Below are 13,093 nucleotides of genomic sequence, written 5' to 3'. Positions count from 1 at the left end.
TACGTTCTTCACTCTCAAATAAATTTTATGGATTTAAATTAAATAATAAATATTATTTTTAATGAGTATAATTATTATTATTATTATTTTTTTACAAATTATATAGTTTTCATCCCTACCAATTAATTAAATATTTGAAAATAATAATTGAAATTCTTTAAATAATATAAGCTAAATTGACATATATATATATATATATATATATTAAATTATTGATTTGAATATAATTTAATTAGTTAAATATTAGACTTGAAATTAATTTTATTTTTTAAAAAATCTAAATTTGAATAATAAGAGCTAAACCAATGGACAAATTTGATACAGATCGTTCGATAAGAAAATGATGTCATGATGATGTCATAATCAGAAAATCAAACGGTTGTAGTTATCGAGGTTAAAAAGTCGTTAACTATGGGTGGTTGAGCTGACCATATAGTTGGGTTACGTCAGGGCGTAGAGTTAGAATTGGAGTTTAAGTGAAGCGATACACAAAGTCACGTGCGGCGGAGACAATCGCCGCAATTTCGGCGCCGGTTACTCCACTTAACTTGGTGGCTTTTATGGCTTTCCTTATTCCCACGCGCCAACTCCGCAACTGCAGGCTACTCGCCAGCTGTATTTGCTGTGACCTTCACGCAGAGGGGAAGTGCGTGAGCTAATCGAATTAAATTACATAATCTAATCTTTCAAATTAAAATATTTAATAATTTTTTTTAATTTTGTGAGTGATAGATTTATTGTAATAATAAAACTACAATTGTAATTTAATTTTTTTATATTAAAATTAAAAAAATTATAAAACTCGGAAGTCAATGACTTAAAAGAAAGGTTATTATGTCTTAACTTTGAATATTATCGAACACCACTCGTCTTCAAAATTGAATTTAAAGTATTCTTAAAATACGATAACTTCAGGTCATCGAGACAATCAAACCTCGGGTAAATATATATTTAGGTTAAAAGATATATTTGTCTTCTTTAAAATGACGTAAGTTCGAGTCCCTACATAGTTCAGTTGAAGAGGGGACGAAACATTTTTTTTTTTTTTTATAAGGGTGTGAAAACGTCTCTTTAACATACACGTTTTAAAAAAGTGAGGCTGACAGTGATACGTAACGGATCAAAGCGGATAATATTAACTAGTAGACCTCATACAGACGAAAATAGGTGTTGTTAGTTATGTCTTTATTTAGCGGGATTTTTCTCGTGCTCTCAATTATTCTCTCAGACAAAGCAGCACTATCCCCACATTGAAAAAAATGAATACGTTACGAGCTTTATCGAAACATATGAGCTCCTTTGTGTTGTGTGGCCCTAACGTATCTTTTAGATATGAACTGACCCACTTTGTCTCATCGTGATCCAATTGGAGGTACATGAATCTGAAATTTTTTTGAGAAAGAGGCATCTATTGGCATGCTTGATGGGATCGACACGAGCTCCTATAATTTATCACAACAGTACATTTTTCATCTCGAAAAAAACCCACACTAATAAAATTGTCCCTTCTTACTTTTTCTCGACACAAATCTCTAAACCCTAATAAATTGTTTCAAATCTGTCCACCTTTAATTGTCACAAATTACATTTTAAAGTAGGTCTCGAATAAGCCATATACATGGATCGAGAACTGTCTAGTCACCTTTGTCATGTCACGATATGAGCTTCTCTTGCACCTATGTGTTCAAGAGGCAACGGTTATACGTGTATCTCATATATATATATATATATATATATATCACCGTAACACTCATTTTAGCTCACTATCATTCATTCAATTCAATCTTCAACCGAGTTCAGTGAATATCTAAAGGGTGATCAAACTCTCGAATAAAGATGTAACTCAGTACCCAATTCCAATCCTAATCTCAACCTCGACACGAGGTTGGTAAGCACGTCGTACTATCTAAAAATGAATGAATAAGAAAATTATAAAAAAAAAAAAAAAACCAATTAATCGTTTAAATTTAAAAGTAAAATTTTGTAAGGATAAAATTCTTTTTTTTTTTTTTTAATTGGTAGGAAAATGCCAAAATTACGTGGGACCCACTAAAAGATCTCTTACGCGGTTTGACAACTTTTTCTTCATTCTTCATCTCCCCACGCGGTCGTTTTTCTTCTCGTTGACGGACCACTTATTTTCTGCCACGTACCCCAATACCCTTTGTGGTTCCCAGCTTCTCACAGCTAACCCGCCAAATTTAAGCCTCCACGTTTTTTATTAATAAAAATATATTGTAATTTTCTTTTTGGTCAAAATTGTAATTTATTTTTTAAATGTATATATCATTGTCAGTCTCACGGTTAACGATAGTTTTCCACACCTTTATAAAAAATGTTTCATTCTCATTTCTAAATAACATGAGATCTCACAATTCTAACTCATGCTCTTTCGAGGTCTAACATCCTCACTAGCACATCGTCTAGTGTCTAACAGCTCAAATCTACCACTAACAATATTGGAGAAATTTGAATGGAGGACATTTAGGGTTTGGTTTGTTTTTGAAAATGATATGTATACATCACATTGAATGGAAGTGTTGTTTGTTGGGAAACCAAAGAAAAAATGTAGAAGAAACGAAGAGTGTTTTATTTAAGCTTTGAAAATAGCTCACCATGACAAACCTTCTCAACCAGCCATTGCCTTTTCAACCTAACCAAAAGTCCAACCTTCTAGGGCTTTCTATACCCTAACCTCACCTTTCAATCTTTTTTTCCTATTAAATTCATAAATTTAAAATAAATAGAAGGATTATATAATTTTTTTTTTTAATTTCCCTATATTCTTAAAAAAAATCATTTCGACAAATTCCATATATATATATATATATATATATATTTTGGGGTTTGAATGTTAGTCAAAATTTTAAAATTTTTTAAAAAAAATAATAATAAATGTGGAGGAGGAGGAGGGTTTTGAAAGGTTCAAAGTATTGGTTGGAGGGTCATTTTCAAGAGGGGATTTGGATGATTATAAGCATTAGATATTCCAACAATTCTTCACGCATGCTCACTCCACTTTCCTTCCTCCTTCGATTTTTCAATTTTTTTTTTTTTTTTTTTTTTTTTTTTTAAAATTATTGGGGGAATGGTAATGTGACCATTTTTGTTGGTGGGGCTGTTGTGAAAAAATGGGTTGTCAGACCCGAAATGGGGGGATGTGGGCCTTAGAAGGGGCCCAAACTGGAAATGAAGTTGGGTGTGTGGGCCCTAAAAGGGGCCCAAATTGGAAATGAAATTGGGTGTGTGGGCCCAAAGTTGATTTTGGAGAATAGTCCAAACGAGAAACACGTGAGTGTGACCTGTAAACCAGTCACCCTTACAAGACAAAGCTTCCCATTTCCTTTTAACTTCCTCCCAATTATTTGAAGCTATACAACTTAACTCTTAACTATGTAATTGGGCACAAGTTGTTCATAGTTGGATGCTCTTTTACGACCCACTAGGCTTTGTAGAACCAACTTTCGAATCAATAAAACACATCATCTTACGTACTTTTTATAGGTCATAAACATGTTAGATCCGAACTTAAAAGGTTATAGACCTAATGCATGTTAGGGGAAAAATTGAACTTAGTTGGATATTCTAAGGTTGAAGGAGAAGTCAAAATCAAGGGGTCCAAAGTAGGAGACAAACTTAAACATACCTAGGATCGACTCGATGATTGTAAGCCCGAAGAATAACACCTAGGGTCTCTAATAAGCCCAAGGTGAACTACTCCTTGGGCCAAAAACTTATGTAGCCCCTGTGTAGCCTAGTTAACCATGGGTTGATTAGGACAAGGGCGACTGAACCTTTGACCTAACTTAGCCATACTAAGACTTGAGGGCCTTGGGGTGAACTAAAAGCCTACATGGGGTCACGAGTTACCTATGGCCACGGGTTGATTAAGACAAAGGTGGCTTAACTTAGCCATACTAATACTCAAGGACCGTGGGGAGATTACACCACGTGCCAAAAGCTTGGTGTCAGAATTATGTTTATCCAAGACATGTTATTGGTAGCCACGTATTAGATGTCCTAGTCATACTTGTCCTTGTCCAAGGCATGTTTTTTTTTACTATGAACTAATCACCAAAATCACTCCAACATTTATGTATTATATAAATACAAGAAATGAATTGAATCAACCTGTTCAAAATGGACTGATCATATTCATTCCAACTCCAAGACAGACACCCCAACAAGACAAGCGAGGTCCAAGTAAGATGAGCTACAACAGCACATTGGCTTGCCTTCTCATCCTCTCCCGAAGTACAACTAAAACGGAAACTTCAGGCAGACCTCTTTACTTTCAGGACATTGATGAGCCTCAAATGCGATTATATGACTATTATACACAACCTTACATTCATCAATTTAACCTTCCTTCTCTACCCACAAAACAATCAGAGCTTCGATCGAGCTCTTGGGATGGGATTCCTAAAACGACGCCAAATCCTCCAGAGAATGACAATGGTGCCCTTTACTCTGTATTTATACGGGTCAATCTGCCGCTAGATTGAACTTTTAAGAACACATAATAGGAAAATTATACATATTCTTGTATACAATTCCATCTGCATCTTCTTTGCTTCATTGAAAGATGGGGCTGGCCTCTTAACGACTGATCGTCTAGAAGATGGAATCTATGTACTTATTATGGTGTCGTTTGTTAAACTCCAATACACTACCATAGGTTCGATCGGCAACGCCAACGAACAGAGCTTCAGTGTCGGGACTAAAGGATATTCCAGCAATTTCCCCAAACATATCGATTTCTTGTGCTTGTTCATAACCTGTGCGACTTTCATAGATATGGACGAAATCTGCAGGCTCAGCCATCGACAGGAATTTACCATCCAAACTGAATTTGACGCATCTGATTGCTCCCATTCTTCCCTTGAGCACAGCTAGGGACTTGGACGTATTCCTTATGTCCCACAGCCTGCAGGTGGTGTCTTGGTTCCCAGTGGCCAAAATGTTTCCATCAGGGTGCCAGGCAGAAGCAAAAGAGTAATCTAAGTGCCCTTTGAGGCTCTCAATCACCTGAGTCGACATTTAAAATTTTAACAGGGCGAGGGTAGCCGAGTATGCAAACACATTGATAGAAGCTTGGAAAGATAACTTACCTTGCCAGAGTTGGCATCTGCAAGCAGGCACTCTGTAGTATCCCCAAGGACTGCAAGCATCCTCCCATCAGGACTAACAGAGGTGTTCTGTAGAAACAAGAAGAGGGGACATTATGAAAAGAAAGAAAACAATCAGAATATGAAAGAATCGTTTAGTGTCGAGTTCGCATCTCACTTACATTTACGGACCAGCCAAATGTGAAGCCGTTAAGGCAAGCAAAAGTCTTGGCATCGTAAATCCTAACTTTTGCATCATTATTTCCTGTGACGATCCTCATTGCACCACTGTAAGGAAAAAGATACATAATTCGTATGCCTCGAAGCAATGAAAAGATGGAACCCGTTCGGAAGAAATGAGATGAAACTTACTTGGGATTATGAAATATATCAACAGCATTTGTGATGGCATTTTCTTCCGTTGTCATTTTGGTGCAAAATGCAACTCCAGGATGATTCAAATACTGCACTTTGAGGGAAAAGTAAATTAGATACTGGAAACTCCATTGATAAGTAGATGGGTTACAAAAAAATCTTCATACCTTGCAAATTAGTTCCCCTTGGAAACCACCAGCCACAATCAAGTTCTCCTTAACTGACATTGCACTTATCTGAACTCTAGACAGTGACTGGGATGAGACTCCAGGGCGTTTCTGTTAAAGAGATGAAGATCAGCCCATTCTAAGAAACTAAATTTTAATCAATCAAAATTTTCAGCTCCCTTAGTCTGCATAACATACCACGGTGGGAACAATTTGTTTAGCCACATTGAGTACTTCTTTGCCTCTCCGAAGCAATGGAGACCAGTGCATTACTGAGTAGTTTTGCATAAGGTATACATCATGCTTAGAAGTTGCCCACAAGAGNAAAAAAAAAAAAAAAAAAAAAAAAAAAAAAATTAGCGGCCACTATTAATTGAATGGTTATGCCTTTATCCTTCAATGATGTGATTTAGACGTAGGAACCAATTTGAATGCTTCCGAAGATCAAAACTATTTTGAAAGAGAAAGAAGGCGATGGAGAGAACTAAGATAGACAGCTTTTCACTGAAGGAAAGGTATCTTCAATGTTTCAAATTATTAGACTTTATAGTCTGTGAAAGAAAATTGAACCAGGACCTCAAGTTGGGCTCTTCAGTGTTTACTGCCAGTAGAAATAGATAACCAAAGATGTATAGAACGCTAACAAGGCTTTCAAAATGCTGGGCTAACAAGATATGCACAGAACTAAGATTGCTCAAATCAGCAGGCTGACTCTGTACAGAACTAAAAAAGATATGCACAGAACTAAAAAAGCAAGCAGAAGTACAATTCAAGGAATAAATAAAATATCATGGATACAGAATATAGCAAATATCAGGCAGGTAAGTCAACTAATAAGGATGCATGCAATAAAATTCTGATAACCATCGGCAATAAATATCAGAGGAGTTGGTTTAGCCTCTCTAAAGGCCAAAAATATGTGAACTACAGGTTGCTACAGAGGCTTCTTAAATGCTTAGATATTTGCCTATCGTACCATATAACAACGTCCTGGCAGCTGCTCAGATATAACTTCCACTGCTTTAAAGGCTGAAATAGCAGAAATAGCATTCCTAAATGCCACAGATGGGTTAACGTGAAAAAGTTGTATTTAAAACTCCTAGCAAAATTCGTATTTACAATAAGTATCACAAAGAAAATAAAATAACCATAGGGTCCCCCATTTGTCGTTTGTCCCAGAAGTATGCAAGAGGGAATTCAAGACCAAGAAGGTACGTCCAGGCAATTAAAAGTAACAATAAAAGTACAGCGGATCAAGGGGAAAATTCACAACCAAAGAACTAGCTTATCCGATTCCTACCATTGCAGTGATGCATAGACATCCAAAATTTAGCACCACACTATATTTCATCAAATAAATGATGTCTGAAACATGTTGAAGATTGCAGCCTTGAAATACACTTATAAGGTTATATCATAGGTTGTCCAAGAGTTGGGATGCAAAACTATAAAGCAAGCATGAATCAATCATACATCTACAAATTGAGATTGCATAATTGTAAGATAAGTGAGCACCGTTTTCCATGATCATGGCTTAACAGGTAACCAAGCACCCGATTATAAAAATTAGATCAATAATTGCATGCCTGACAAGTTGAATTGAGGCCTCACTGGACCATAATTTTTAAGCTGAAAGACTTTACAAAGTAAGTTAGTTTCAGGTAATTAAATTCATTTCAAATGAACACAGTTGTAAAATAGAGCCAGCATAACAAGAATTCTGAGCTTCATACCTCGAAATGTATGATCAGGATATAGAGCTAGAATCATTTATAAACACATCCATAAAGGATAATAAAATATTCAAAACCTGCAAAACTACAATGCTAATAATGGCTGTATAAATATGATCAAGAGACTATAAAAGAAGAAGACATCCTGATCAGGCGCAGTAATTTGATAAATACATTGCCATTCCAGAAAATATGACTTGGGAAACTTGCATAACTCGGAAAAAATAAGCTCTACGATGAATAACTAACCAAAAACCAATCATTAGCAGTATATGGTGATGAAGCATCTACTGCTCAAAGATGTAATACGAATCTAACATTAAATTAGTGAAATATGCATTCGACGTAAATGAAAATTTCTAAAAATTTGGGGAATAATTAATGCGTAGGATGACCAATAACGGGATCGCATTGTCGTCGTCTATCCGCTTCTTTTAATTTAGGAATTCTATTTCTGCTTTTATTATAATTAATTGGTTCTCGCGGAAGGGGCTGACGGATCTCAAATTCCTATAACTCTATCTGGAAAGAAAGATAAGCCCTTATCTTTGATCAAAAGAGCTCATAAAACTATACCTGAAAATGAACAATGGTTGATTTAACAAGCCTCGTATTGAACTGGAAGTCATAAAAATTATTCCCCTTCTCCACTTGCAAGCATTCCTGTCAGAGGAAGTCGATCGATGAGAAGATAATCATCAGGAATTAACAACGAACAAATTTAAATAAGTTAAAACAGCTTTGGTATTCCCCAAACAGTACAAATAAAATACAGGGGACGAAAATTCACAAAGGAAAAAGCACCTTTTCCAGTTCCACATGAGAGCGTGACAGACTCTCATAGTTCTTGTACTGGCTCAAACGTTTTTCCCGATAATTATCTCTGGTGAAGGCGAACCTCTCCCAAGGTATTCCCTGGATATCTTTCCCATTCCTAGCGTCGAAAGCAGAGGTATCCGTCTTCGGCGTGCTCTGCAAAAACAAAATTCCCAAATCAATTTATAACGATATCGCTAAGACAGAAGAAAGGACAAATTGAACAGAAAATTAGCAAAACTGACTGTATCCATGTCGTCTTCGAAGTCGGAGTCTATATGCTCAATATTCTGATCAGTATGGAACTCATCATCAGAGAAAAATCCACCATCGTCAAAATCATTCACAGCAAGATCGTCATTCTGAAAATGCTCCATCAGCCTGCAAACATTACGTGGAGCTCAATCAGTTGAAGAACACACCTAAACAAAACCGCTTCACGAAATGGACGTACGTAACAAGAAATAATTCGAAACAAAACGAAACTGCGATTGAACACACACACACACACACACACACACAGTCACGCCAACACGACGCTGATTCGAAATGAAACAGAGCAAACGAGAATCACAAAACGAGACCAACAAATGGCATAAACAGAGTTAACAAAACAAAAAAGTAAAAGAAAAACACCATAGAACTGGACCGCGATAACGAATGCAGAATGAAATAGAGCGGGAAAAAAAAGTGGAATAGTATACCTTGAAATGGTGAGAAAACAGGCAAAACCAACAGATGTCGAAGAGAAACAGATCAAAAGAACAAAGAAAGGAAATTCAAGCAGATGATCTCGTCTGAAAGAGACGAGCTCAGAGAGAATCAAACAGAGAACAAAAGGGAAAAAGATTCAGTTCAAGGTGGAAGAAAGGCGCCAATGGCGGAGCGAAACAAAAGGAGAGGATGAGAAGGGAAGAGTCTAGAGAGAGCGTTGTATTGAAGAAAGCGAGAAAAGAAGTTACAGAGCGGTTGCTTTTATAGCGGAAACAGAACGGGACGGGACGGGACGGAACGGGGACTGAGTTGGCTCAGTGAACGGAAGCGGAGTGGTGACGTGGAGTGGACAGGTGGGGACACCCCGTGGGCTTTCAGCGAAACCACCGGTTTCTTTGAACCGGCCGTTCCCGGCTCGGCGTTGAATGGCGGCCGTAAATTCTGGCTTTCTATTTTTAATGTCATGAAATTTACCCTCCCATTCCACCGTCTCGCCCTCAACTTTCCCTCTATTTTTCATCTTCTAAAAATATTAAAATAAAAAACAAAATTTAAATGATTACGTGGCATTTGTGTCCACAATTATGATTTACTAGGTCCACGTGATCATCTCGCGCCACGAATTCCATGGACTGGTTGGATATCGTTCCTTCCTTACACGTGGCACAACCATTTAACGGAACCCAAACCCCTCGTTATCCTCGGACCGAACACAATAAAACGCCGTTAACAGTGGAGAGAAGACACCAGATGCTTAACCAGGGTTGAGTTAGTGGAACCATGAGTCCGCAATGGGTTTACGAAGAGTTAAAAGTCTACCGCCTGTGAAACATGGGCCCATTAGAAAGACCCGATATCTAACCTTGAACGTTAATTTGTTTTTATATTTTATTATTGTTAAATTATTCACTAATATTTATTTTAATATTTTAATCTATCGCTTTAATTTTTAAATAAATTATTTCCAGGTAGAATAAAAGTATTTGTTTTTATCGAATGAGTTATTTATTTCAATTTAATTTTTAACTTCTTAGCTAAGTTAGAAACACGTGTCAAAATTTAAATTAACTATAGAATATGATTTTTCATTTTTTTTAATAATAAAATAATAACACGGAATTAGTCCATGTTAAATTATAATAAAGTATCTAATAAATCATTCAACGTCCAAAAAAAAAATATATTATAAAATTTTAAACTTTCAATTTTGACTTTTTTTTTTTGGTCAACCGAGCTCGAAAATGAAGAATATCTAACATTTATAACTTTAGTCCTGCGTCACGACTTATAAATGTTTAAAATTTGAGTTTTACGAGATTTTAGTTATTAATGTAATATGTACGGTAGATAAATATGATTTTTTTTTAAAAAAAATTAACAACCCGACTTATCCCAAAAATAGAGGGTTTGGTTGGAGTGAGTTGGGTTGTGAACTCTATTCACGTTGTTCGAGAATCATTAACCCAACCAACCTAAAACTTCGAGTTAGTCCAAGAGATTTACTCCGTCAGTGCTCACCCCTCAATTTGAAGAATAGTTAGGTTATTATTAGTGAGATTCAACCTCGGTTGGAGAAAAAAAACAAAACATTATTTACAACGGCAACATGTTTTAAAACATCAAGGGAAAGCTCGAAAGAAAAAAACCCAAAGAAGACAATATCTGCTAACGGTAGGCTTTGACTATTACAAATGGTATCAAAGCCAGACACGGGGCAGTGTGCCAGCAAGAACATCGGGCCCTGAAGGGGAATAGATGGAGAAGGGACCGAAACATTTCTTATAAGGATGTAGAAACATTTTTCTATCACATGTGTTATAAAACTTTGAGGGGAAGTCCGAACCGAAAATGTCCCAAAATAATATATACTAATGTTAAATTATTAGTTTAAATTTTTAATTTTTTTTAAATTCAAATTTGCACACAATTGATAAATATAATAAATATGTAATTTTTATTACTTTAAATAATAATATAATTAAGAAATAAATACTCGAAAAATAAAAAAAAAAAAAAAAAAAAAAAAAAAAAAATTCCCATAATGCATGTTGGAGCTCCATGGAATATAAGGTCGGCAAAAGTTCACAGTCAGCAATCGTACTTCCATTGACCCAACAGCTAATATATTTCTTTTTCCTTTAAAAAAAACATTATAAAAATATCCATATTTCCAAATTATTAAAGTGCAGAATCATATATTATACATCATGGGCGAACATTTTATTTCTTTTATAAGATATTGAAACCATAGGTTATAACTCAACCTTATGCTTTTTTTCATTTTAATTAATTAAATATTTCGGTAGCTTCCTCAAATATCCTTAGAATTTTGATTCCTTTCTTCTTTTATAAGCCTCCCTAATGTCAACAATCACAGGGTCATTTACGTCTTTTTACATTAATTAATATCTATAAACTTTTTATACCAAATATATAGTTTGAATCCGTTTTTGTGAGGGAATAACAAAAGTATTTTCGGAATTAGATTTTTTCGGGACGGAGAATTTTTAATTGAATCGAGTATATAAGTCCAATCGAATGATTCGTTTCGAGTCTCTGGTCGAAGACGGGGAGGGTTTTTCCGCCTACAAGTCAGGTCACGTGAAATTAATCACGTAATGATTAAATTAATGTCATAATCAACAACAAATCTCGAAATAAATCGAATATAAACTATGAATAATAATAATTATTGAAATAATATTAAAAATAATCATGGCATGATATTTTGATGAGTTGTTGTTAAAAATATTATTAAATTAATTAAGAAAATAAATTAAGGAATCTTATCCAATAAAAAGAGGTATTAAGATGCGAAGCATCGGGACAAAGCTGTGGGATATGTCAGTGTGGGTGTGGACAGAGACAACAATGGGGTTGGGAAAAGCTCTATCACTAACAAAATATTTATTCTTACCATCAAAATGGACCACTTTGATTTTGTTCCATTATATTATAAGCTTATTTTAATGGATCTTTCGAGTTTATATGATTAGGGTTATTGACGTTCGAGTATATGAGTAAATCGATATCATATTTGAATGAGATAGCAGTGTACGTATTGTCTGCTTTGGCTTGTTAAGTAACGCTGTTTTAAAACGTGTCTACTAGGAAGAGGTTTCCACACCCTTATAAGGAATGATTCGTTCCCCCCTCCTACCGATGTGGAATCTCACAATCCACCCCTCTTGAGGCCCAATGTCCTCGTTGACACACCACCTCATGTCTGACTCTGATATCATTTGTAACATCCCAAGCCCATCGCTAATAGATGTGTCTGCTCTAGCCCGTTACGTATCATCTTCAACTTCACGGTTTTAAAATGCATCTACTAGGGAGAGGTTTCCACGCCCTTATAAGGAATGATTCGTTCCCCCTCCTACCGATGTGGAATCTCACAATCCACCTCCTTGAGGCCCAACGTCCTCGTTGACACACCACCCCATGTCTGACTTTGATACCATTTGTAACAGTTCAAACCCACCGCTAACAGATATATTTACTCTAGCCCGTTACGTATCGTCTTCAGCTTCCCAGTTTTAAAACGCGTCTACTAGGGAGAGGTTTTCACACTCTTATAACGAATGATTCGTTCCCCCCTCCTACCGATGTGGAATCTCACAATCCACCCCTCTTGAGGCCCAATGTCCTCGTTGACACACCACCTCACGTCTGACTCTGATATCATTTGTAACATCCCAAGCCCATCGCTAATAGATGTGCCTGCTCTAGCCCGTTACGTGTCGTCTTCAACTTCACGGTTTTAAAACGCATCTACTAGGGAGAAGTTTCTACGCCCTTATAAGGAATGATTCGTTCCCCCCTCCCACCGTGGAATCTCACAATCACCCCACTTGAGGCTCAACGTCCTCGTTGACACACCACCCTATGTCTGACTCTGATACCATTTGTAACAGTCCAAGTCCACCGCTAACATATATGTCTGCTCTAGCCCGTTACGTATCGTCTTCAGTTTCATGGTTTTAAAACGCGTCTACTAGGGAGAGGTTTCCACACCCTTATAAGGAATGTTTCGTTCCCCTCTTTAACTTATGTAAGATCTCATAAATAATCTTCGCTTTTAGAGAAGTCCAAAATAAGTAGGTAACGTGGTCATGTCGTAGAGAATGTAAGAGCATGTCGGACCCACGAGGTACCGAATCCAGATTCTAAATCCTAA

General features: G+C 36.2%; 1 protein-coding gene across 3 annotated transcripts; it reads right to left on the bottom strand.

The window, feature by feature from the left end:
• Window positions 1-4,080: 4,080 nt before the first annotated feature.
• On the bottom strand, window positions 4,081-9,146 carry LOC111798401 (uncharacterized WD repeat-containing protein C2A9.03-like). Of its 3 annotated transcripts, XM_023681515.1 has the most exons (11): window positions 8,904-9,146; window positions 8,445-8,580; window positions 8,188-8,355; window positions 7,957-8,046; window positions 7,739-7,744; window positions 5,849-5,974; window positions 5,651-5,761; window positions 5,481-5,572; window positions 5,291-5,396; window positions 5,112-5,198; window positions 4,081-5,028 (listed from the first exon to the last, which is right to left on the bottom strand). In XM_023681515.1, exons 2-11 carry the CDS (start codon window positions 8,574-8,576, stop codon window positions 4,615-4,617), a joined length of 1,332 nt encoding a protein of 443 aa, XP_023537283.1. In that variant the 5' UTR covers window positions 8,577-8,580; window positions 8,904-9,146; the 3' UTR covers window positions 4,081-4,614. The 3 variants fall into 3 exon arrangements, with proteins under 3 accessions (XP_023537283.1, XP_023537284.1, XP_023537285.1); XM_023681516.1 differs by lacking the exons at window positions 7,739-7,744; window positions 8,445-8,580; window positions 8,904-9,146 and adding an exon at window positions 6,619-6,702 and having other exon boundaries at window positions 4,615-5,028; window positions 5,849-5,975; window positions 7,960-8,046; window positions 8,188-8,228; XM_023681517.1 differs by lacking the exons at window positions 7,739-7,744; window positions 8,188-8,355; window positions 8,445-8,580; window positions 8,904-9,146 and adding an exon at window positions 6,619-6,679 and having other exon boundaries at window positions 4,615-5,028; window positions 5,849-5,975; window positions 7,960-8,046.
• Between the last annotated feature and the right edge of the window lie 3,947 nt (window positions 9,147-13,093).

Source organism: Cucurbita pepo, chromosome LG07, assembly GCF_002806865.2.
Source record: "Cucurbita pepo subsp. pepo cultivar mu-cu-16 chromosome LG07, ASM280686v2, whole genome shotgun sequence".
In the NCBI taxonomy this organism is placed as follows: Eukaryota; Viridiplantae; Streptophyta; class Magnoliopsida; order Cucurbitales; family Cucurbitaceae; genus Cucurbita; species Cucurbita pepo.
Note: the sequence above shows the minus strand (reverse complement) of the source record. Positions and strands in the feature narration are given on the sequence as shown.

Coding starts and splice junctions, on each gene's coding strand:
- LOC111798401 (XM_023681515.1), bottom strand. CDS start 8,576: ATGGAGCATTTTCAGAATGACGATCTTGCTGTGAATGATTTTGACGAT. Junction 5,573..5,650: donor AAGGGGAACTAATTTGCAAG/GTATGAAGATTT, acceptor CTCAAAGTGCAG/TATTTGAATCATCCTGGAGT. Junction 5,199..5,290: donor CATTTGGCTGGTCCGTAAAT/GTAAGTGAGATG, acceptor TTGTTTCTACAG/AACACCTCTGTTAGTCCTGA.